The sequence below is a fragment of the Gorilla gorilla genome, chromosome 6, assembly GCF_029281585.2.
Source record: "Gorilla gorilla gorilla isolate KB3781 chromosome 6, NHGRI_mGorGor1-v2.1_pri, whole genome shotgun sequence".
Lineage (NCBI taxonomy): Eukaryota > Metazoa > Chordata > Mammalia > Primates > Hominidae > Gorilla > Gorilla gorilla.
Window position 1 is genome coordinate 149,247,402 of NC_073230.2, and position 26,681 is coordinate 149,274,082.

The 26,681-nt window shown below is 37.8% G+C and overlaps 1 protein-coding gene across 2 annotated transcripts in view; it reads right to left on the reverse strand.

The window, feature by feature from the left end:
• Positions 1 to 26,681, reverse strand: part of KDM7A (lysine demethylase 7A) — a 96,061-nt gene that overhangs the window by 50,879 nt on the left and 18,501 nt on the right. For both annotated transcript variants that reach the window (XM_031013292.3, XM_063708806.1), the window contains exons 2-3: positions 6,826 to 6,911; positions 1,245 to 1,362 (exon numbers count right to left, since the gene is read on the reverse strand). In XM_031013292.3, the coding sequence (XP_030869152.1) occupies positions 1,245 to 1,362; positions 6,826 to 6,911 (204 nt within the window). The remainder of the gene's footprint in view (positions 1 to 1,244; positions 1,363 to 6,825; positions 6,912 to 26,681) is intronic.

Below are 26,681 nucleotides of genomic sequence, written 5' to 3' on the forward strand. Positions count from 1 at the left end.
ATCTCTATACCCGTTCTCATTTGTGGTCACTGGCAGTAAAGTCACATAAATTATTAGGCCAGTGTTTTTAACACTACATTTTTGTGTCAGAAACCTATTTAGAAAAAAAAAGAAAGCTATAGCTCCTCTCCCTGAGAAATGGACACTCCCAACTGACACTAAATTATACATACCATTATAGGGAGCTCACAAACCTCTCTTAGGCCCACCACCAGAAGCAGACTGAAAACTTTGGGCCTAGGTGCCAAACCAATCAAGCATGAGCCAATAAAAAAGAAAACACGCAAACATTTATCCTACAACTTGGAAACTGATAAAAAAGAATATTTGCGAATAGGGTATTTAACACCACAAAAATCACGTGGAAACACTACATTTTAAATATGTGTTCTTTCTGTCTTTCAACAGACCTGAGGGAGCCAACGGTAGATACTTATCATTATATGTTTCTGCGTAAGGATTGAGGGGCAGGGGGCTAGAGAGGAATTTTAAAGACTGAGGAGAAATAGCAGGGGTTTTATCGTTTCAGGATCTGAAATAATTCCATAATAAGCTGCATGTGATACTGTGATTTAAATTTAAATTGTGCTTCCCCTCTTTAACAAGCCTGACTATGATCTTGTGTAAAAGCCTATTAAGCATTATCACTTGAAATAGATGTCAGGCAGTGAGTAGGAAATGATCTAAATTAGCATGATTAAATGCTTTATAATGCTTTCCACTCTCTTTGTGCCAGACAACTCAAATATATTCCATTATTTTTTAAAAAATCAAAAAGCCCACCCCTGCAGTGGTTGTGTGTGCTTCTGGTGGATGTAGGGCAGAGATGCATATAAAAGCAATGGAGAAAAAGCAGAGTTGGGAAAACAAGAGAAGGTGAGGCAAAAGAAACAAAACAGGTAGCAGCTGCATATCATAAGGAACCAAGTACTGGGAACAACTCCCTCAGATTAGTGTATTTCAAACTTTTTGGACTGTGGCCCACACTTAAATGTTTTTACAGGGTGACCCAGTGTGCACATAGATGTAACAAAAGTTCCATGAAAATATACTTACTTACTGCTATTTCTTGGAATGTACTGATACTTTTCTATTTCATTAAGGAAGAAAAAATGTGAAAAGCTGGCTGAGGACAATAATGGGTTGCAGCTTAAGTTTGAAAACATTGCCTTTATATAATGTCACTCTATGAGACGACATTCTTATATTCTTACATTTTCTTTTATCAGAGTAAGTTTCCATACCTTGGGAAGACTCGAGAGCGTAATTCCTTAATGAAAGTTCTAGTTCCAGCTTGCACTGGTTTGGAACCATCATCAATTTCTGTGTAGTCATGCCTGTGCCAGTTCCTCCTTTTTTTCACTGGATTTTTAAAAGATTAAAAAAAAAATGATTTTGGTAACTGGTGATACTATGTGCTTTCTAATCATTATATCCGACATAATCAGAAATAACAATTGTAAGTACATTAAAAACACTCAAGTTTTTAATGCATTTCCAGGCCTGAGAATTTTGCTTAATGTAATGCTGCAATTACAGACAATTAACTGTGGATTTTTAAAACCTACTTTTTATTTCAAAACATATAAAATTAAAGCAACGAATTCAAATCAGCAGATGGAGCCTTTTATAATGTCCACACTTATAGATACTATACAATTTCCATATTATATACAATTATGATTTTCATCAGAACATTAGGTCCTAATATGATTATCCAGATAATCCAAATCGTCTTCTCAGGACAGGGCCTTTTATCTCACATTAGACATCTATTCTAATAGCATCATTCTTTCCTCTTTCATGTGAAGACTTACTCCCTAAATAAGCACAGTTACACTGACATAAAGAAGAGCAGGTGACTGAGTCATAATTAAAGAAAGACGGGTAGGATGACAAAATAAATAACTTCATCATTTATTCCAATGCTAAGACCCTGTAATTCTACAGCTCTGGAAGGCTATGACCTTGAGTAGTCACAGCAATCGAAATCAGAAGATTTGGATTTGATTCCTAGTTCAGCCAATAGCTTTCTCTGCAATCTTGGGCAGGTCACTTAACACCTATGGATCCAGACTCCTCAATGTAGGAATGAAGGGGTGGATTAAACTGTTAATTTTCAAACTGTGTGGAAGAACCCTTCACAAAGGGGAGATGGAGAAAAAGCCAAGGAATGATCTCTGGACCTCATTCCTCTTTCCAGCAGAGTGGCACTACCTACAGCTCTTGTGTGTTGTATCAATGTACAATTTCTGTTTTAAATCTTTTTTTTTTTAAGCTTGAAAATTACTCTTAAGCCTAAAACCTCTATGATTCTGGAAAATGTACTGATATCTGCAATTTATTTAGAAATGCATCCAAAAAAATAAGATGGGTAGACAGTAGAATAGTTACATGGATAGATATGTGTTAGAGCATGTAATGAAAATGTTAATAGTAGAATCTAGATGATAAGGCTTATAGGTGCTTGCTGTAAAATTCTTCCAATTTTTCCTATATGTTTGAACATTTTCACAATATGTTTTGGGGAAAACAACTTTATGATTCCAAGTTATTTTAAACCTTTTCCACCTTACAAAGATCATAGTAATACAACAACATTGGGTCCTCGTGTCGATAAGAAGTCACAATAACTAACAGAGGTGGAAATCAGGCTTATTCAACTATCTAAGAGTCTAAAACAAGATTCCCAAGTAACTTATGGCAGCCAAATCTTCAATATGGAAGAGCGTAAGTCCCATTAAAAAAAAAAAAAACTCACAAAAATTTAGAATCACAAAGCAAACTTCCTAGGAAATTCCATTAAAACATCCTTTGCATGTTATTTTTTCTCATTTAAAATCACTCCTAAATTTGAGTGTATTTCATTCCAGATTTTTTCTACTATATATAGATACATAACTCCATTTTTTTTTTTTTTTTTTTTTTGAGACAGAGTCTTGCCCTGTTGCCAGGCTGGAGTGCAGTGGCATGATCTCGGCTCATTGCAACCTCCGCCTCCCAGGTTCCAGCAATTCCCCTGCCTCAGCCTCCTGAGTAGCTGGGACTACAGGGGTGTGCCACCACATTCGGCTAATTTTTTGTATTTTAGTAGAGATGGGGTTTCACCGTGTTGGCCAGGATGGTCTCGATCTCCTGACCTTGTGATCCGCCCACCTTGGCCTCCCAAAGTGCTGGGATTACAGGTGTGAGCCACTGCGCCCAGCCCATAACTCCATTTTATCTTCAATTGGGATCACAATGTTTATCCTGCTTATCTTTCTTATTATATAATGAGCATTTTCTTCTTATTAAATATTTAAAACAGACTACAATTTTAAGATGTAGATGTACCATATTATAATCATTTTTTGATTCTTAAGCACTTAGTTCATTCTGAATCTTTCTTCAAAGTTGAAATTCATGTTTGTATATGTTAATGTTTCCCTGATTAATTCCTCAGAATAAATTCTAAGAAATGCTAGAAGAAAGATCAACATTTTTAAGATAATTGCTACATATTACAAAACTGCCTCCAAAAAAGTGGTACTAGTAACTTACTTTCCTTACTAGTATTATATAAGAAGCGTATTTCATACCCCTGGGTTAACAATGGGCATCAGTACTTAAAAGAAAAGAAAAAAAAAAGGCAGCCCATTTGATAGGTAAAGTATGATACTGCATTTTTAAGTTTTATTTCTTTTTTAAGACATGGTCTCCCTCTGTCACCCAGGCTGGAGTACAGTGGCGCAATCACAGTTCACTGCAGCCTCAAGCTCCTGGGCTCAAGCAATCCTCCTACCTCAGCAACCCCAGTAGTTAATTTTCATTTTTGCAGAAGAGATTTATCAGTGAAGTGCATCAGCTTTGGAATTAGACTGCTAGGGGTTTAAACTCCAGCTCTGCCAAATAGCTACATAAAAGGGCTAGCTAGATCATTTTTCTCATTTCTCACATGGAGTTGTTATAAATATCAAAGAAGATAACATAGGTTAAGTACTTACTTACCTACTATAGTGCCTACCATGTAATAAGCTGCCGATCACTATCATTTCCTTTTAAATGTGCTGACTTGGAGGAGGTTAACAGAAGGATACAATTGTCCTGTTGGGCCAACATGCTAACCATAAAATCAGCCACTGTGTAACAGCTGACTGAATTTCTTAAAGGAAGGAGGTCAGTGAAGGAATATTTTAGTAATGGTTAAAGGGAAAGGAGAAAATTTTGTGTTTGGATTGCATGTGCCCAAAGAAGACAGAGAATACATATTTAAGTTATTTGTGGGCTGTTTTTTGATACCTGCCCTCAAATAGAGTTCTTAATTCCCAGTAAGAGGGTAAAGTCTAAATTCACCATATGAAGTAGTTATTATACTGGCTAAATGGTATCAATAATAAGGACTCCTAGGGAATCTCTGAAACCAACAGGAAACCCAGGTAGCAAGTAAGACAGGCCTAAGAGGCCAGGCGCAGTGGCTCACGCCTGTAATCTCAGCACTTTGAGAGGCCGAGGCGAGACCAGCCTGGCCAACATGGTGAAACTCTGTCTCTACTAAAAATACAAAAATTAGCCAGGTGTGGTGGCACACAACCGTAATCCCAGCTACTCAGGAGGCTGAGGCAGGAGAATTGCTTGAACCTGTGAGGCGGAGGTTGCAGTGAGCCAAGACTGTGCCACTGCACTCCAGCCTGGGCGACAGCACAAGACTCCGTCTCAAAAAATAAAAAATAAATTAAAAAAAAAAAAAAAAAAGAGAAGCTTAATAGCAGAGGGAAAGGGATCAAAAGGGATTAACCAAGTTGGGGATAGAAGGTGAGGAGTAGGGACGGTGAGCCTTAAATCAAGATAGAACAGATGACTGGATCTTGGGCGTTTTCCCTGTAAGTACACAGAGTTGGACGTCTGACCAGAAGATAGTCAATGCCTGGTCTTACGTTCTTCAGGGATGAGAAGCATAGGCAAGCTTCTCTCCAAAGCATAATTACTCAAAGTGAAGTCGTGATCCATTATGGATTGTGTAATCAATTTAGTGAGTATAACATGTTTTTTAAAAAATTAAATCATATAGAAAAAAAATGAAGTGTATCACATTATTCTGCCTCATAGTAACTTACTTAGTATTTCATAGAAGTTAAATTCAAATTATTTCATTTTGGGACTGTATACTTAAATTCTAAACTAAAACTGCTATAAATTTTAGTTAAGTCTCCCTTGAGATAACATCATATTATTTATTTACTTTCTCCAAGAGTTACTCCCAGTCAACAATTATTTCAAGTTATATATCATATACTCAGTGCTAGCCAGAGAAAAATCATTTAAAAACATTTATGACAATAAACTAGTCAATTACACATGTAACAGTTCCCCCAATTTGCTAACCTCAAGTTTTATGCTATATACTTAACAAAAGGAATAGCCTCTATTTTAAAAGGAAATATTTTAATGTATGCAGGTAGCTTAAATTTTTAAGTATCTTACAAAGATATTAGAAAAATTACTAATATTTCTAACAAAACAAATGACCAGTCAGTTGCCAGTAAGTCTCTTTCGAAAAAATATAACAGAACAAAATGTCTACTCTATTGGAAAAAAGTACTAGGAAAAAAGCTGCATGTAAAATAAAGAGGTCATATAAGTTACCTAAAACCAACCCAAGTGTGTATATCAAGGTACATTCAGGCAAAGGTTTTAAAATGACAAAGTCTATAATTTTCCCTTTAATTTTGTGAATATAAAAATGCTAGTCTGCAGCCTAAAATGTCAAAACAAATAGTTATTACAGGCCAGGTGTGGTGGTTCATGCCTGAAATCACAGCACTTTTGGGAGTCTGAGGCAGAGTTCGAGACCAGCCTGGGCAACAAAGTGAGACCTTGTCTTTACAAAATATCAAAAAATTAACTGGGTGTAGTGAAGCATGCCTGTGGTCCCAGCTACTCCAGAGGTTGAGGCAGGAGGATCACTTAAGCCCAGGAGGTCAAGGCTGCAGTGAGCTATGATAGCACCACTACACTCCAGCACGGGTGACAGAGCAAGACTCTGTCTCAAATTAAAAAAAAAAAAAAAATTTATAACATAATCCAAGCCTTTTTCTCACATTTGCACAATAACAACATTTCAATGTATTCTTCTGAAGCACCTGTAAAAGATTCTGAAGCATCTGTAAAAAGCTGAAAATAGATATCATTTTAGGTGTGATGTTGGTCCACTCCAAAAGATGCCTGAGGCTTCCCTGGCTTTGCTCTCCCTTCTTAGGAAGAAGAGTGTGGTCAGAAACCTGGTCTGGTGTGTCCTTGTATCTCTACTTCCTCAGATCTCAGGAAGGGGTTTCAGGCAGAGAGGATGGCTGGGCAGGACTCCAGGCCATACTCAATATAGCAACCAAATTCAGAAAATATAAGTAATATTTTAGCTTATCAATGCTCTCATTTTCTCCTTAAAATATAAGGCATATGATTGCATTAAAGTCTTACTCTGTATACTCTCCCAAAATACTACTAAAGATCTTCTATTTGTGAAGAGAGCAAAACAAGTGAAATCAGTTTCCAGAAACAGAAAAATTTTACTTTACCACACTTCTCAAATTGAAAGATATCAAACTATGTAGTTGAGTGTGGGGACTCTGCACTGGCAATTAAGACTGACAGTACATTTCCCCCCTTAATCTTCTGACTTAATGAAACAAAAACTACATCCTAAATACCATGAGCAAAGTCTTTCCCTACAGTTCTCGAAGGGTGTAATATAACTCCTCCGAGTATCATTAAAGTATTACCACGTACATGTAAATTTGAAATGTCAGTTTTTCTGAAATGTCCATTTTTATTTAAGCATCTAGTACTTACTCAAGGAGGAACCATGTAAAACTGCACAGTTGGGACAGTGATACAGGTCAATGTCAACAGCATGATGTTCTTCTACTCCAACACAGCTAAGACAAAGAAAACCAAAATCAGTATGTAAGTAAGTTGAAAATCTTCGCTTAACTATAATACAGTGGTTGGAATTTAGCTGAGAAACGTACAACCACCTCACCAACACATTTTTGTAGAGCACAGAAACACATATAAAGATAAATTTTATTCTGTTCTCTACAAACTTGCTAAGTGAGTGTGAGGGAGAATATACTATACTCAAAGTAATCCTCTCTTAGCAGCAGTAGAGACATCAGAAATACTGCAATTATAAGCCATAAAATCCTCAACCATTATGTAAATGTCACCTGTTATTAAATGTCAATAAAATGAATCAAAAGACAAATCATATTAAAATGTGAACAATGATAATACAATACGACAAAATTTGTGGGATGAAGCACTTGTAAACAGAAACATATAGCTTTAAATGCATTTGCTAGAAAAAAAGAGGCTGAAATTAATGAGCTATGTATCTACCTCAAGAAGTTACAAAAAGAATAGACAAAAAAAACCTTAAAAACAGATAAAAGGAAAAATAAACAGCAGAAATCAATGACATAGAAAACACATAATACAGCATTGAAGACAAAAACTGATTCTTTGAAAAGATTAACAAAGCTGGCAAACCTCTAGCAAGGCCAAGATAAAAGAGAAAAGGCATAGCCCCATTTTAGGAATGATCCTAAAGACATTAGATATAAACGAGGATATTATGAACAATTTTATGCTAAGAGATTTAAAATATTAGATATGGGCAAACCTGAGTCATGAGGAAATAGAGTGCCTGAATAGTCCTGAACGATCACTTAGTAATTTTAAAAATTGACCCACAAAGAAGACTCCAGGCCCAGACGACCTCACATGCAAGTTCTGTCAAATATTCAAGGAATAAATAAATCTAATATTATATCAAATTTACTCCAGAGAGTAGGAAAAAAGGATTTGCTCCCTAACTCATTTAATGACAGCATAACCTTGGTACCAAAACTTGGAAAGAGTTATAAGTCACCCTCATTTATGAGTAAAGATGCAAATATCAAGTTGGGTCTATCCCAGGAATACAAGGTGGTTTTTAACACTAAAAATCTTAAATCAGTGAAACTTACCACATTATTAGATTAAAAGAAAAATATCATATGACCATTTAAGAAGATTCAGGACAAGTATGTGATAAAATTCAACATTTATGTATGATTAAAAAGTAAATAACAAAACCTCTTAGCAAGCTTAGAGGATACTTCCATAATCTGGAAAAGGATACTTCTAAAACATCCTATGCAAATAACATGAAACCAGTCACTCTGAGATTAAGAACACAGCAGCTGGGTGTGCTGGTTCACACCCGTAATCCCAGCACTTTGGGAGACCGAGGCGGGTGGATCACGAGATCAGTCTGGCCAACATGGTGAAACCCCGTCTCTACTAAAAATACAAAAATTAGCTGGGCACGATGGCCGGTGCCTGTAATCCCAGCCACTTGGGAGGCTGAGGCAGGAGAATTGCTTGAACCCAGGCGGCAGAGGTTGCAGTAGGCAACAGAGTGAGACTTCATCTCAAAAAAAAAAAAAAAAAAAAAAATAGCAAGAATACCTGCTATTACTACTGAATACTATTCAGTGTTCTGGTGAACACTGTGCTGGAGGATCAAACTGGTACAGTAAAATAAGGAAAAGAATTAAAAGGCATAGGAATTAGGAAAAAAAGCTGTCATCTGCAAGTGCTATGGTTACACATCCAGAAAATGCAAAAGAATCTATAGAGAAATCATAAGAATCAAGAAAAAGATTGCTAAATATTAGTATATTAAAAAATCCTAGTTCCATAAACCAACAATATAAAGCTAAAAAGTGAAATAACATACCATGTACAACTGCGTAAAAATGTCAAGTACACTGGAATAAATTTAACAAAAACTATGTGAAGCTTCTTTAGGGAAAAGTATAAAATATTATTGAGAGACTTTAAAGAAAACCTAAATAAAGGGAGATATACATCACGACCATGGGTTTGAGGTTCAATAATGTAAAGATATTAATTAATTCTCCTCAAAGTGATTTATAGATTCAATTTAATTCCAATCAAGATCGGTGGAACCTGACAAGCTGGTTCTAAAATTAATATGGAAATGTACAGGGCCAAGAATACTCAAAAGCATTCACAGAAAACAAAAACAAAAACAAAAACAAAACAACCCCCCCCCACCCTAAAACTCTACCAAGTATCAAGACTTATTTTAAAGCTCTAGGAATCAAGGCAATATGAAACAGATGCCAGTGCCCAAAACCAGATCCATGTATATGTGTGCACTCATGTGTAACAGGAGGCACGGAAGAGCACACGGCAAGAATAAACTTTTCAATACAAGGTCCTGGACACTTTTTATATAGCCTCTATATCAATATCTTACATATATGTATCTTTTTATTTTAAAAAAGATATATTGGCCTAGTGGGGTGGCTTATGTCTGTAATCCCAGCACTCTGGGAGGCCGAGGTGGGCGGATCACTTGAGGTCAGGAGTTTGAGACCAGTCTGGCAAACATGGCAAAACCCCACCTCTACTAAAAATACAAAAATTAGCCAGGCATGTTGGCGCGTGTCTGTAATCCCAGCTACTTGGGAGGCTGAGCCAGGAGAATCGCTTGAACCCAGGACGTGGAGGTTGCAGTGAACCGAAATCACGCCATTGCACTCCAGCCTGGGTGATACAGTGAGACTCTGTCTCAAAAAAAAAAAAAAAAAAAAGATATATATCTTTGTTAAGATAAAAAGAAACACATACATAAGATATTTATGTAAAATATACTTATATAAAATAGGCTTGATATTTTATATATCCATAAATGGTATTTATATATAATATATATTTATATATAAAAAAGATATTTATATATCTTTTTAAAGGAAGCAAAATAAAATTATTTTGCTATCTCATAAAAATTTATTCCAAAGTAGATGATAAACCTAAACACACATAAAACACAAAGTACAAAGGTTGTATAACATAATATAGAAAATATCTTTATGACTTTATGACAGGAAGGATTGTCTTAATCAAAACACAAAAAGCACTGTCCATAAGGGGGAAAACTGATAACTTCAGCCATATTAAAATAAACTCCTATTCATTAAACTATAAAGAGTGAAATGATAAGCCAGAGTAGCAGAAGACATTACAATACAGGTGGCCACCAAAGGAATTATACCCAGAATATACTGAACTCCTATAAATCAATACAAAAAAAAAAAACAATAGAAAAATGAACAAAATACTCGGATAGGCACATCATAAAAGGAACTCTAAGTGGCTGAATCACACATAAAAATGTGTACAACCTCATAAGTAACTGGGGGAAATATAAGTTAAAAGCACAATAAATACCACAACATACCCAACAGACCAGCTAAAACTAAAAAGCCTGATGATACCATGTGTTGAAGATGATGTAGAGCAATAGGAACTTTAAATTGATAGTCTGATACAGCCATTGTGGAAAACAATTTTGCACTAAAACTGAAGAATCATATATTCTATGATTACTCAATGACCAAGCAAATCCTCTTTTAGGTAAACACACCTTAAAGAAACTCAGGCACATGTGCACCAGGATACCTACCTATACAGAACCGCTTATAGAATCATTATTTGTGAAGTCTATAAATAGTACAATGGATACATTATATTCTCATAACAGAACTCTATATGGTAATGAAAATTAAAAAAAAAACTCATACAATAAATGAATGAAATCTACAAGTTAATCAAGGCGGGCGGATCACGAGGTCAGGAGATCGAGACCACCCTGGCTAACACGGTGAAACCCCATCTCTACTAAAAATACAAAAAATTAGCCGGGCGTGGTGGTGGGCGCCTGTAGTCCCCGCTACTCGGAGGCTGAGGCAGGAGAACGGCATGAACTTGGGAGGCGGAGCTTGCAGTGAGCCGAGATGGTGCCACTGCACTCCAGCCTGGGTGACAGAGCAAGACCCCATCTCAAAAAAAAAAAAAAAAAAAGACTTTTAAAAGAGTACATATGATATATTCTATGTATGCAGAAAATTCAAAACTAGGGAAAGCTGAAGTATACTGTTTAGGGATAATAAAACTATCTTAAAAAAACAAGGAAGAGATGGATCTTGAAAGGACAATGGTTTCCTCTGAGTACTGTCATCTGAAAAGGATGGCAGGTGGTGTCCTGGGGTTCTAGACAATTATTACATGGGTGTATATTTTATAATTATTGATTAAACTGTAGATTTATGTTTTAGACACATTTCCTCTATTATTCCACAATTAAAATACTAAAAATACACAACACAATACACAATTAAAATACTAAATTTCACAATTAAAATTCTACCCACAACCATGTAAAAAATTAGGTAAACAAAAATCTTGAAATGTATTAATCTAATAACTACAACAAAATATCAAAAGCAATAAATCAGAGACCTCCGGATATGCAAAAACAAGCCTACTCTCACCTGAGAGAACTCTAGTACACTTGCTACTGTAAAGTCTTTGAGAGTTTGAGTAGAGCTTGCTGCAATCCCAAAAGGTCAAAACCAAAAGATGTCAACAAATAACATGACATTGCTGCTTGAATACTGAATCCACATAACTAAATCAAGCTATTACACTTTGCTTTTGAGTAGAACATAAGTTTACTTTATTTGTCCAATTTGGATTTACATCACTTTTCCCATAGAAAGCAAAAGGTGAATATGCTAATTGTTTAAAAACTTACTTTTTAACTGAAAGACTATAAATTTCCAATTCAATAAATAAATGTTATACAAAATTGTATATATCTTTACATACAATTCCCTTGGTCCATAGTTTCTTATAAGAAACTCAAAAAGGTTCCTGTAACCCAAAGAAAAGGTTAAGAATCACTGGATGGAGCATTCACACTTCCCGACTTCAAACTTACTTAACAAAGCTATGGTAATCAAGACTGTGGTACTGGCATAAGGATAGACACACCGAATAGAACTGAGAGTCCAGAAATAAACTCTTACATTTGTGGCCAATCGATTTTTGGCAAGAGTGCCAAGATCATTCAAAGGGGAAAGAAGAGTCTGTTCTACAAATAGTATGAGACAACATACATATGCAAAAGAATGTGTTTGGACCTCTACCACACACCATATACAAAAATTAACTCAGACGGATGATATACCTAAAGGTAAGAGCTAACACTATAAACTCTTGAAATAAAGCATGAGTAAGTCTTCAAGGGTTTGGATCAGAATATGGTTTTTGAGATCTGACACCAAAAGCACACGGGACAAAAGAAAAAGTAGATAAACTGGTCTTCATACTACAGTCTAAGGGCTTCTATTTTTCTCAGCTAAGTTTAGTGTGAGACACTCAGCTGAGTATGGAAAAAGGTAGAGAGGTATGAGGAAAGAAAATATAAAAGCGGTGATCTGTAGAACGAAAGACTAAGAAACACAATAACATTGCTAGCTAGTGTTGAGAGTCCAAATCCACCTGAGGTTCCAGACAGACAATGAATTCCAAACCTGATACAGTTTGGATGTCTGTCCCCACCACACACACACACACACAGACACACAGACACACACAGACACACAGACACACACACACACACACACACACACACCCACACCCCCTCATGCTGAAATGTAATCCACAATGTTGGAGGTGGAGCCCAGTGTGAATTGTTTGGGTCATAGGGGCAGATCCCTCAGGAATGTCTTGTGCTGTCCTAGGGATGGTCAGTGAGTTCTCATGAGATCTGGTTTAAAAATGTATAGCACCTCCCTCCCACTCCCTTGCACCTCTTCTCACCATGAGAGCACCTACTCCCCCTTCGCCTTCTGCCATGATTGAAAGCTTCCTGAGGCCTCACCAGGAGCAGATGCTGGCACCACGCTTCCTATACAGCCATAGAACCATGAGTCAATTAAACCTCTTCTCTATAAGTGACTCAGCCTCAGGTATTTCTTTATAATGATGCAAAAACAGCCTACTACAAAACCATTTAAACAGCCTAATACAAAACCATTCCTATGTATTTACGTGATTTTTTTTCAACAATGTTCACCCATGTGGTGCAGACCCAGAGCAGGAAATTGGATTCATCCAGAGTTGGGGTTTTTGTAGGTAAAGACCAGAAAAGGAGTTCCTGATATTTACAAGGGAATTAAAGGATGACCCGTGAAATGTAAGTGGTCAAAAAAGATGTGAAGACGGAAGGTAGTGAGAAAATGGTGAGATGATCTGAGGGGTCTTAATGGCTCCCAGCACTGAGTCCGTGGAAGGCCTTGAGCAACTGACCTATAAGGAGGCGAGATTATGTCCAAAGAGTAGAATGTTCAGAATCTGACATTTCCGAGGTAGCATCATCTATAACAGTGATAAGATCCAAGTGTGGAAACAGTGTGTGGCTAAAGGGCAACAAAAAGATCACTGCAGGTAAGTGAAAAGATGCATGAGAGCTATCTCTGCATTCAATAAAACAAGTTCAAAACCAAACTTCCCTGATTTTAAATGCAAGGTTCATTAAGTGTCAAAAGAAATAGGTGCTATACTCCCACCAAAACAGAAACTCAATGTTAACAGATGCCAAGTTGGCACTTTTTCTATAGAAGCCCCTAGTTTGTCTTGTCTCACTTTGACCATGGCCACATTCCTCACTTCTAAGAAGTGATTGTGACACCAAAAGAATTAGAGAAAAAAATGTTAGATGTGTCCTGAAAAACCTAAACCAGCATATCATAAACTCTCCATGAACATCTAAGATACATAAATCAGAATGACTCCCATGAGGGTTAGGGAAAAAAGGGGAGAAAGGGACATTTCAATTAGTTAAGAACACCTTGGGCTGAACATGACTATTAATCTTCAATGATGTATGAGTTCCTCTCTCTAGTGTCTACTTGTCATCCCACCTCACCCCATATAATCTGTTTTATGAAATGTCAGTGAAGGCTTCAGGTTTGGGCCAGTTCTAATCAACCGGTAAAACATTTATAGCTACATTTATTTTGAAATTCAACACAACAGTAAATTTGATATATCAATAAAAACATGAAATCTGGTAAATTAGTACATCTGAAAAACAGTCCATTTAAATTAACCATACAAAATACAATTTTAAAAAATAAAATTAAACACAAAAAGTTAACATTCCTAAACCAAGAATTATCTCAGGTCTTTGAAAGGAACCAAAAGGAATTACTGCCTACACTTCCGTTTCTCTCTCAGAGGGAGGCATAACTTCTCCCTACTCTCTTTATCACCCACTCCATCCTTCACTCACTGCCTCCCTACTAAAAAATTGCTAGAATCATGATAGCTATAACAGATATGTTAAGAGCAAATGCAGTAGGACACACAAAGCGCACAACTCTGAAGGCAAATTTTCTAAGGATCACTTTCAAACCTGGCACATAACCTTCTTTAGTCTCTTCCACTCACTTCTCTTGTAAAACTTTCCTTCATATATAGACCGTGACACTTTTTGCTAACAGCAAAATGTTTAGCTTATTAGACCACTTTGTGTGTGAGGGCACAAGGGAGGTGTTTTCCTACAGGGTGACAATCTGACCTTTGCTGAATAGCTTCCATCTATAGAACAGCCTCACTGCCATTTGGTGAGTGGGGCAGTGACAACTTTAGCACTTTCCATTGTCTTAATCTTCTGAAATTGTTGCTTAGCTGGCATTTTTTTCTGACACTTGATGAGAACTGAATTGAATTAATGACTAACCGAAATTCCCTAGGATCAGCCAAACATTCTCTCTTTCCCTCTCGGATAATACTCTCATTTATATTCTCTACTCTTGGTGTTAGAAGAGTGGGTGGCCAAATTCTTTCAGATCTTACTGTCAGTGGACTTCATTAGATATTCCTCTTGCTTCAGACACTCTCTCCATTCTTCACTGAACAATCTTACACTACCTAGTCTTCAAAGCCCCAAATTCCTCCTCCGTGATGATACTTTACTTGATCACACCACAGAAAGTCCTTCAACATTTTACTGATACACATTTCCTACCAAAAGGGTAGGAAAAAAAAAAAACACATTTCCACTGATTTATGGCCTAACATTGTTTAATACTGAGCAATTTTTATATCCTATTCCCTGAACTGAGCTCTTTAAGATTTCTCTCTCAATACCAAGTACAAGATGATCACAGTAAATTTTTGTTGACTATTAACTGTGCTGCAAACTTACTTGAAAACCAATATATTGTGGCAAAGTTTTTTAAAATTCTATTCGGTTTGAATTTTTTAAAGAATTTTCTTAAAATTCTTAACAGCTGGTAAAAACGGAAAGATCTTTCAACATGTAAAGTACAACTTTCATCTTTCCTTAGACAGTAGAAGGCTGTGGTAATGAGATTTATACATCGGAAATTTTGCTTCAAGTTTTCACCTGTGTATCAGAAATTCACCTTCTCATCCAAAGCACCTAACTACTCATTTTCTTCACTGTGACATGTTGACATAATCAGAGGACTGAGTCATTGTGTACCCCTAAAGTCCCACACTAACAAAGGAGGATGGGGAGTGGCCTTTGAGGTAAATTAACTCCGGGAATACAGAGGATAGCTGACAGCTTGCTCTGCATGTTTCCTTTCCTATCTTGATTCTGGGGTCAGTTTAGGTCTAGAGACAGCTATAGGAGAGGCAAGGTATCCTCAGTCTACTACCTCCATGACACCGGATAAACACATATCAACTGGCTTCAATGGGATGCATAGATTGCAGAATTAGAAAGACTTGATTTGATTTCCAGCACTACTTGTTTTGACTTGGAGCAAGTTTCTCAATCTGCCTGAGGAGCAGGCGTTCCCCTGAGATTAAGCAGGACAATGTATGTCAGTATGTAAAGCATGGGACTAAGCCTATAGTAAGCAATGGCACAGTAAACACACTAAGTCATAAACAGCAGCTATTAATATTATTATCATGGCTCTACCAGGTTCCAGTCAGCCAGCACTGCCCTAATCAACAGCTTATTAGCTATGAGGTTTGAGCCCAAATAGGAACTAGGCTTTTATGATTGGGCTTAGTATTTTTTTCTTCAATAATGTCTCTTCAGAGCACACACCAGGCACTCAAATGGCTATGCTTCAAGAAAAAAAAAAAAAAGAGAATTTGCTTTCCATTTTTAATTAATTTTAGATGGTGGAGTTGAGAAAAATCTCTCTCTCTAGAGTCAGTCTGCCTGTGTTAGAATCCCAGCTACCCCGCTTAGTAAGCTGTATGACTTCGGGTAACTTACTTTACCTGTTTTTTTTGTTTTGTTTTGTTTTTTTGTTTTTTGGTCTCCTCATCTGTAAAGATGGGAAATAGTAACAGTAACCCCCTCAAAGGATTTTTAAGAAAATTAATATACATAAAATGCTTAGAATGAAACTGTAGAACAATGGTTTTGTTGTCCAAAAATCTTACGTTGCTAGCCAGTAAAAATAAGGCTTATTAATTGGCTTAATAAGTTGACATTCTTACTAAAAATACTAGGATGCCAATAGGCATTTTCACTTTTAAATTGTTAATAGTTTTATACAATGTTTTAACCCTGAGATAGATCACTTTATTACCAGATATCAGCTAAGGTAAAAATTTATAATTTGTATGAATTATTTCCAGTGAAAAATCAAACTGGTAATGTATGATCAAATTTGTGGCTCAGAAAAACCCAACTTCTATTATTTTCTTGCTGACATAAAACTGTTTTCACAAAATTAAACGGTTTCTTCATAAATTGAATATGGCATGTTTCCACTTTTGTGAAGATTATATAATGGACACATTAAAGCTGTTTAGTGGCATACTATATGCTTAAGGGGTCTGAAGTAAATGCATACTCTGAACCAAATTCCTTTGGTTCACAATCATCTCTTAAGGTTCACTTATGGTTCACTTTTCCTACCTCCAACAGCAGGGCTCATGCTTCCAACTGTCCCAGGGCTTCCAGAGTTATTTCCAACCAGCTGATTAAAAGAATCTATGATAATAAGGGTGAAGGGAGAAAGACAGTATAAAAAGGAATTGATCAAACAACATGAGAGGAAAATTAGGTTGAAGAGCCAAGATGTGCACTCAGTGGTACAAAACATACTCCCCAAAAAGCTAAAAATCCTGTTGACAAGCTTCTAATTAAATCTGTCCCACAATGAATACGTGAAATATACACATCAATATGATTTGTATGGTGATACATTATTTGCTTCAAGTACATAAATGCTTGTTATTTTGCTCTTTACTGCCTGACATCTTGGACACAGAGTAACTGGCAATGCAAATGGTGAATGCATCCTTACAAATAAGCACAAATCATTATTTCATGAAGGTAATAATTTTTATTAGAATGTTCTAAAGAAGGAGGAGGTGCTTTACATTTCTGAAATATTCAAGAAGCTAACTATATTAACTTTTCACTGTCCTGTGGTGAAAAGGACAGTGAAATTCTCAAGTTAATACTCTCTTATTCCTCAGCCTACTTTCTGCCTACCTGGCTGGGTATGAGGAATGTCTACACAGACTAAAGAAATTAGGATACAAACAGTGCCCAGTATATCTGCTATTTTTGTGGAGATAAAGACTATTCTTTTATTCATAAACTGTGATACAGCAAATAAATGTCATCCCAAAATGAATATGATGTGAGAATTTGATAAGAACTTTGTAAATCATCTTAGGGAAGAAAAAACTTGCCATGATGATAAATAGTATCAATTTCATAAAGGTTTGCTTGGCAATGTTTTTAAGTTAACAAAGGCAAGAAGTATGCTATCTGTAATATATATCTGAAGTGTGTATATACATAACAGTATGTATGTGAAGTTCTACAACAGATGTGAATATTTATATGCCTCTCTTAAATATAGGTATTAGAGTGAAAGTCACGTAGAGAAAAATGATTCCTTTGGCAGAGCAAGTTTTATGGTGTAATTTACTACCTGCTTTCTGTCTTCTTCTCTATCCATTCCCACCTCCCTTAACACTAAGGAAAGGTGAAACAGCACTAAGCACCTTGAGCCCAGAGACAGAAAATGGGAAAACCTTCCTGTTTCTAGCTGCTTTGACCACCACACAGGGGCTCATCAATAAAGAAATATATACACCCTACTACTGTCACTATTTTTGACTGATGAATTCTACAAGAAGAAACATTATACAAAAACTTGTTAGTACCTAGAAGTACAATGAAATGTTTACTGAGTCCAGGTCCTCATGAAATGCAAGACATAAGGAATTAACACACTGAAAACTTTCTAAATCCCTTTAACACTCAGTCTATCTGTGGCTCCCAAACCTGGGTATGCATTAGAATCCCCTACAAGCTTCTATAAGCTTCTACACGGCAGCCTTTCAAAAGAATGATGCAGCTCTGTAAGTAGGAACATGGAAAGATCTCCAAGATACGCTTGCTGTAAAGCAACAAAAGCCAAGTGCATAACAGTTTGTATGCGATCCCCCCATCCCTATGTTTGTAAATGCAAGGTATATGTCTGGAAGGGCATGTAAGAAATTGGTAACAGCAGTTGCCTCTGGGAAAAGAAAACTGAATGGATATAGAATGGAGAAGAGGGAAAAGAAAACTGAATGGATATAGAATGGAGAAGAGGAGAATTGCTTTTCACCATAGAACCTTCTCTATACCTTCTGAAATCAGCAGTGTACATTGTTTATTTTTAAAAAGAAAAACACATTCCTGAGCCCCACCTTTGCTCTACAGGGAAAGTTAATGAGTGTGGCCCAATAATCTCTGTTTTTTTTTGTTTGTTTGTTTGTTTTTTTGAGACAAGTTCCACTCTTGTTGCCCAGGCTGGAGTGCAATGGCACAATCTCAGCTCAATGCAACCTCCGCCTCCCAGGTTCAAGCAATTCTCCTGCCTCAGCCTCCCGAGTAGCTAGGATTACAGGCATGAGCCACCACACCCAGCTAATTTTTTGTATTTTTAGTACAGATGGGGTTTCACCATGTTGGCCAGGCTGGTTTCGAACTCTTGACCTCAGGTGATACACCCACCTCAGCCTCCCAAAGTGCTGGGATTACAGGCGTGAGCCACTGTGCCCGGCCACAATAACCTCTGTTCTTAACAAGTTCCCCAGGTGATTCTTTTGCAGCAATCTCAGCAGAGAAATGGCACTGAGGAACTACTGATCTAAAACGCTAGCATAATGGCTAGTGCGACACCAAATTTTCATAGGAAGTGACTTCCTATGAAAGCTTCGTTGGACTTTAAGCTCCTTAAAGACATGGGTAATATTTAATTCAGAATTTCCCATTGCCCACAGATCTACCTAAAGCTGATTACATAGTGGATTCTCACACAATATTTACTGATTGACACAAAGCAGGAATGCCAAGAACATCAGGGAGACATTCGCTTGGGCTACCATCTTGGAGCCTGTTTAAATATAAATTTTGCAAACATAAAGGGATAGAAAATGAATGTGAGGGGGAAAGTATAGAACTGATTATTTTTTTCTTTCAAGAATTTATTCTGAAATGTCCATACCTTTTTCAATGAAAAAGGACACAGTATTCCTGATTATTTAGGTTCAGGCAACTATAATCCTCTTGTACAGGAAAAAAGGTCTTCATTCATCACAAATGTATATATTATGCCCATTTACTTTTCCTTTCATGTAGTTCCTAAATGTCCCTATCTTAATCTGACATTTGGAATGTCAGTAAAAGAAGAAGACAAATGGATTATAAATGAAATAAATAGGATCTTTAAAAGATGAATGAATAAGCATCTGAAACTCTCCAATCCAGCAGACAGTTTTATTTCCCATTGCAAGTACAGAAGGGAAAGCTATATTTTCTAGGGCCTAATGAAACCTACAGAAGATTGAATATATACAGGAATAAAAGATCATACCCTGGGATAAAAGATAACAGCAAAAACATATCTAGGACACTTAGTGATGAATCAACTACAATGGACAAGAGTCAACTAAGGCAAATCAAGTAGATCTAGTTTTCCTACTAACCTTTCTCATCTCATAAATAGTCTTCAGTGCCTGCATCTAAGGGGAATAAACACATTCCAAACCAAGCCAAGCCAAGAGAAAGCATTCATATTAAAGGCCTCTCTGCTGGAACAGAAACTAAGGTAACATTGTAAGGAGAACTTAATATCCTTAGTATGCTTTTTCATTCTTGATGAAAGACGAGTTACAGTAGGGGTCTGAACCACAAAAATCTTGACATAACTGGTAACAACATCCTACGTGGAAATTTATATATGACCCAGAGACCTTAAAGAATTTTAATACATGGCCAGAAGTGGTGGCCCACACCTGGAATCCTAGCACTCTGGGAGGCCAAGGAGGATGGATTGCTTGAGGCCAGCAGTTCAAGACCAGCCTGGGCAACAAGGCAAAACCCAACTCTACTAAAAATACAAAAGTTAGCTGGCCGTGGTGGGACACACTTTTAATCCCAGCTACTTGGGAGGCTGAGGCGTGAGAATCACTTGATCCCGGGAGGCGGAGGTTACAGTGTGAGCTGAGATCATCCCACTGCACTCCAGCCTGGGCGAGAGTGAGACTCTGTTTCAAAAAAAAAAAAAAAAAAAGAAATCCAACACAATTACAAATCAGAAGTATCCATCAATAGCAAAATAGGTGACACTGAGTTGCCAGGAAAGGTCAACAGCAAGCACTGGACCATTCTATTTCGAAACATACAAGTCAGGGCAATATGTAAAGTACATAAAGTGTAAGAAGGATTTTTAACCTATTCACATGTTGTATCCCTTCAAAAGATAATTTGTCATTATAGGTTCCTCAAAGTCCATTTTGTAATTCCTTTTTTTTGAGACGGGGTCTCGCTCTGTCACCAGGCTGGAGTGCAATGGCACCATCTCAGCTCACTGCAACCTCTGCCTCCTGGGTTCAAGCGATTCTTGTGCCTCAGCCTCCCGAGTAGCTGGGAATACAGGCACGTGCCACCACACCCAGCTAATTTTTGTATTTTTAGTAGAGACAGGGTTTCATCATGTTGGCCAGGAAGGTCTCGATCTCCTGACCTCGTGATCCGCCCACCTCGGCCTCCCAAAGTGCTGGCCATTTTGTAATTCTTAATTTCCACTAAAGGTCACATGATCGATGACAGGCAAATGTAAGGAAAATATAGGCGGTCCTTGCTTTGCATGGTAGTGCAGGACCATAAAAGTAACCATGCGGGAGGCCGAGGCGGGCAGATCACGAGGTCAGGAGATTGAGACCATCCTGGCTAACACAGTGAAACTCGTCTCTACTGAAAATACAAAAAATTAGCTGGGCGTGGCGGCAGGCGCCTGTAGTCCCAGCTACTTGGGAGGCTGAGGCAGGAGAATGGCGTGAACCCAGGAGACGGAGCTTGCAGTGAGCCGAGATCACGCCAGTGCACTCCAGCCTGGGCGACAGAGCGAGACTCCGTCTCAAAAAGAAAAAAAAAAAAAGTAACCACACAAGCTGAAATCATGCCAAGTGATTTTAATAATCAATGGGGGAAATCACAATTGTTCTGGTGAACTTTAAAAATGTTTGTCAAAGCATTAAGAACTCTCTGTTGGTTATAATGTATAGAGAAATGAAAAAACAGTAAAACTAATACTTCTTTAGTACACTATAATTTAAAACATTATGCCATTTAGCATGCCTTCACTAAGTGCCTCTGGCTGCCTGTCTAGAGTTCCACAAATGGTGGCAGTGGCAGCGTTCCCACTGTCAGTTACTTATTTTATTACTCCATTTATGCTCAACTGGATTTTACTTCCAGAGTTATCATTTTTTGTTTCTTTGTTGCTCTTTCATTTTTACTGGCCACTTCCCACTTTCGATTATCTATTTTGCTAATAGGTCATGTAAGTTTATTACTGAGAGGCAAGGAGGCAGCAAAACATGCTCTCCTGTCTGCGTGTAAACTGAAGAACAGACGCGTGCCTGTTATTTTTGCAGTCATTTCTGATCTGCATACTGAAGAGTCTGTACTTATGCATTCATAGGTAACACACCACGGTGACTGAAATTTGAATCCTGGGTGACTATTGTTGTTATCTAATGGTAACTGAAATCAGTGCACACCAGAACCCTGCAAAGCAAGGACTGGCTCTACAGCATTCTCTTAAAAAGCATTTTTTTTTAAAAGTGTCCTGGACAGGCACAGTAGCTCATGTCTAAAATCCCAGCACTTTGGGAGGCTAAGGCGGGAGGACTTCTTGAAGCCAGAAGTTCAAGACCAGCCTGGGCATAATGAGACCCCCGTCTCTACAAAAAAAAAAAAAAAAAAAAAAGTTTTTAAACATTAGCCAGGTATGGTGGCATGTACCTGTAGCCCCAGCTACTCAGGACGCTAAGGTGGGAAGACTGCTTGAGCCCGGGAGTTTGAGGCTGTAGCGAGCTGACTGCACCGCTGCACTCCAGCCTGGGAGACAAAGTAAGACTCTGTCTCTTAAAATTAAAAAAAAAAAAAAAAAGACAAAAAACAGTGTCCTGCAGGAGTCAAAGTTATTCACAAAAAGATTCCACAGTTCGTAAGAGAAACATAAGGGAGACACTGGGCTGAGATCGAATCACCTTCATTTACCAGCAATACTTCTCAGTGAATTCAACAAGTTAACGAGCACTTTCAATTTCCATGATGGGGATCAAGCATAAGTGATAAATACTGTACCCAACCTCGGGTCTTTCTCTCTCTCTCTCCCTTTTTTTTCCCCCACAAAACACTTCATGGGTTATTATTTTCCACCTTGGAAAACTGCCTTAGAAGCTAATTTTCAGACTCATCAGCTATGAAGAGTTTATTATAAATTTGTTTTTATAATTATAAGTGTTACAACTTTACGATTTAAATTTACAAAATTAAAACATTTTTAATGTTTTGCAATTTTACAATTGGTACAAAGTACCAATAAACCAAGTGTATAGTAAAACCACCCCTTTATCAACACAGGACACTAAAATGGTGACAGCATTACCAAGCATTTACTGAATACTAACAAAGCACGTTAATAAATACATATGAACCAAAGAAGTCAATAACTGATCATACACTAAAACTTTCTAAAACTATCTTTTTAACCTCAAAAGAAACAAACAAATTGTTTGTCTCCAATTACCCTTATTACAACATAATTAACAAGTATTTGCAGGGCACTTTCTAGGCTGAAGTCTAATGACTGAGTCAAATCTTCTTATGTAGATCAAAATACAAGACCTACATAAGAAGCAAGATATAACATATCTCTAAGCCAGCCATACGATTTTCTTCTAGATAAGATTACCTGGAAGCCAGGGCTACCCTTACCCACCAGGCATAGCTTCTATCCTAGGGTAAGAATTCAAAGGTATAATCTAGCACCACAAGCACTCTGATTTCAAAAATTCCAACCTTGCCTGCCAGGTTTATTTAAGTGATATTTGCCAAATCCCTTTTGCACGGCTTGACTCCATTCCTGGCTAGGGTCATCCTTTTGTCACCAGTGTATCAGAATACGGAGTGGGCAATTTAAGAAGACCTGTTGCCTAATCCCACGTGGACATCTTGTTTTGCTCTAGTTAAGAAAACAAAATGAGGAGACAGTGGGAGCTGGTCAAAGCAGACTAACAGGCAACAGGAAAAAAGAATCGCAAGGAAGGAGATAAAACACCATCGACAAATGGCCACTGGTGTGGGGCAATTTGGTGCACAAACAGTCCAGCAGCCCACACGGCACAGAAGATAACTAAGGTCCGTGACAGTTAGTCAACAAAATTATATGCCAACTATTTTTAGAAGGATTTTGACAGACATGCTCTTCTTGAAAGAATACTACACTATTTAAAGCAGTTTAATCTCCTGAGTAACTTTTCTGAGGACAGTTACATTTCACAAGTAGAACTATCAGTTATAGGAAAATCTTATGTATGTAGACCATATCATTCCCCAACGATGGTAAAGTGGTTGCAAGTTTTCTTATATGCCAATTAACCTGTGAAATGTTAACACTTCATTGTAACAGTTTTCATGCTAAAGGTTACTTACCATAATGGGAGGTTTCTAGTGTTTTGAAAAAGAAGGGATTCTAAAGGAAGCGAGAAATAAGACAGCAACAAACAGCTTCAAATTAAAATCATATCACAAATAACCTTCAAGGCAGTGTATTTTTTTTGAAGGTAGCAGGACCAGAGAACTATTCAATAAGGTAAGAAAGCAGCTTTCATATTCTACTTTGACAGCCATGTTCACAATATATTTCGCACACAGACATAGGTAAATAAAATCACATAATTACACAGGCGTTAATACACAAACACGATCATCATGTGAAAAATCTGTTATCAATGAAATCCAAACTCTATTTTCAAATCCCCTATCTCTTGCTTATAATCTTTCTTTTCATTAACAATTTACCTACTGGTTTAAGGTTGGAGTCCCCCATAAGCAGAACCTGAGACAGGATTGCAGGCATTCACATGGGAAGTGATCCATGGAAGCACTGGTAAGTGAATGGAAAAGTGAGACACAGAAAGGGAGGGAGCCCTGGGGACATTTGGAAGACTAAGTATAAGGGGCTTCAGAAAGGTCCCACCCAAAGGGAGAGGAAGCTAGGTATTTATCTACTATCTCCCATTAGATAATGGCTGAGGGCTATTCCAGAGGCATAATGCCCCAGCATTTCAGACCTGCTTCAAGTACAAGCTGCTGAGCTCCTGCAGCTAGAGAATGCCCTCAGACCAAGTATCAGGTGCTTTCAGCAATAAGTATTTCACAGACAGAGAGAGACAGAGATGGAAATAGAGAAAGCCAGGGGATCCGGGTGGGGCTCCCACAGAGCCTGCTGCATATGTACAAGCCTAGTCTTGCAAACCTCTAATGCACACACCCTTAACTTGCACATTTCCTGTACAGATATGCTCATCTTCATACTCACCGTCTGCTCCATTCTCTTATCTCAGCATCCTCTCAGGGATAAACACTGAATAGGAATGTACACAAAATGGCATAATAAATAGTTACAGGTAAATAGGTACAGGTTCAGTAAATAATACTTGGGTAATATTTAATAATTATTGAACAAAGATCAAGGACAAAATTGTTCAACTTGATGAGGAAATCCACAATTGAGCTGTATAGGAGGAAAAGAACCATCTTCGGATCTTAGGAATTCTCCAGAGGGAAAAAATTATTTTTAGCAACTCACTATGTGACAGTTCTAAAGACATGAATAAAATCGATGGAATTTTTTTGTCCCACTACTGAGGGTAGCCTCAGCTTTACGCTGAACTATGGTAGGCTCAGATACCATGAATCTCTTATGAGACTACACCATTATGTAAAAACACTGAGGCCAGGCACAGTGGCCCATGCCTGTAACCCTGGCCTTGGGAAGCCGAGGTGGGAGGGTCGCCTGAGTCCAGGAGTTCAAGACCAGCCTGGGCAAACACAGTGAGACTCTGACTCTACAAAAATATTTAAAAATTAGCTGAGTGTGTTGGTGCATGCCTGTAGTCCCAGCTACTTGGGAGGCTGAAGTGTGAGGATCGCTTGAGCCTGGGAGGTCAAGGCTGCAGTGAGCTGTGATCATGCAACAGCACTCCAGCCTGGTCGACAGATTAAGACTCTAATTAATCAATTAACAAACAAAGAAATAATTGAGACAGGGCATGGTGGCTCATGCCTGTAATCCCAGCACTTTGGGAGGCTGAGGTGGGTGGATCGCTTGAGGTCAGGAGTTCCAGACCAGCCTGGCCAACACGGCGAAACTGTCTCTACTAAAAATACAAAAAAAAAAAAAAAAAAATTAGTCAGGTGTGGTGGCACACGTCTGTAATCCCAGCTACTCGAGAGGCCAAGACAGAAGAATTGCTTGAACCCAGGAGGCGGAGGTTGCAGTGAGCCGAGATCACACCACTGCACTCCAGCCTGGGCCACAGAGCAAGACTCCGTCTCAAAAAATAATAATAATAAAATAAATAAATAAAAATAAAAATAATAATAATAATAATTGAAATGTTGAAGCAGGTGGGAAAAGGGCAATAGTCTTTTCTGCAAAAGGGATTAAAATATCTTAGCTATCTTAAGAGACGTTCCCCAGAGAAAGAAGTACTTCAGGAACTATTTAAAAAGAAAGGAAGAAATTGTGGCAATGAGCAGGGAATTTTCAGAGAAGTTTTCCTTAAGAGGACAAATGTTCCACTGAAGTTCATCTAAGTATTGACTTACAACTTACATGTTAAAAGCACCACTCTGGCTTCTGGAGGGCAGACAGAGGGGGACCAGTTAGGAGGCTACTTCAATAAGCCCATCTTACACAAGGATAGTGATGAAGGCAACCAGTAGTAGTGAGATTCTGAAGGTAAGCGAACAGGATTTGGCCAAGTAATTTAGTGCAGATTATGAGAGAAGCATCAAGGATGACTCTAAAGATTCTGCCCTGAACAACACGAAGGACTGCCATTAAGTGAAATGAAGAGGACTACAGGAGGAGCAGTTCTGATAAAGAAGGGAGGGAGTTGTGGGGTTTCATTCTGCATACACTCAAGGTTGGCCTACCTACTATTCATCCAAGTGGAGATATAAAGTTGGCAATTTATATTCAAGACTTGAGCTCAGGGGAGAGAGCTACGAAAGAAAACAGGTGAGCGCTGGAAAAACTACTGAATTACCATGGGGTACCCAGCCATAAAAGATCAGGGAGACGAGAAGGAATTGCAGTAAGAACTGAGAAGGAGGGGTAGCAAAGCAGAAGGAAAATCAGCACAGGGGTTCCCCAGATGCCAAGTTAGGTGATGCTCACTGATAACTTTGAAAAGAACTG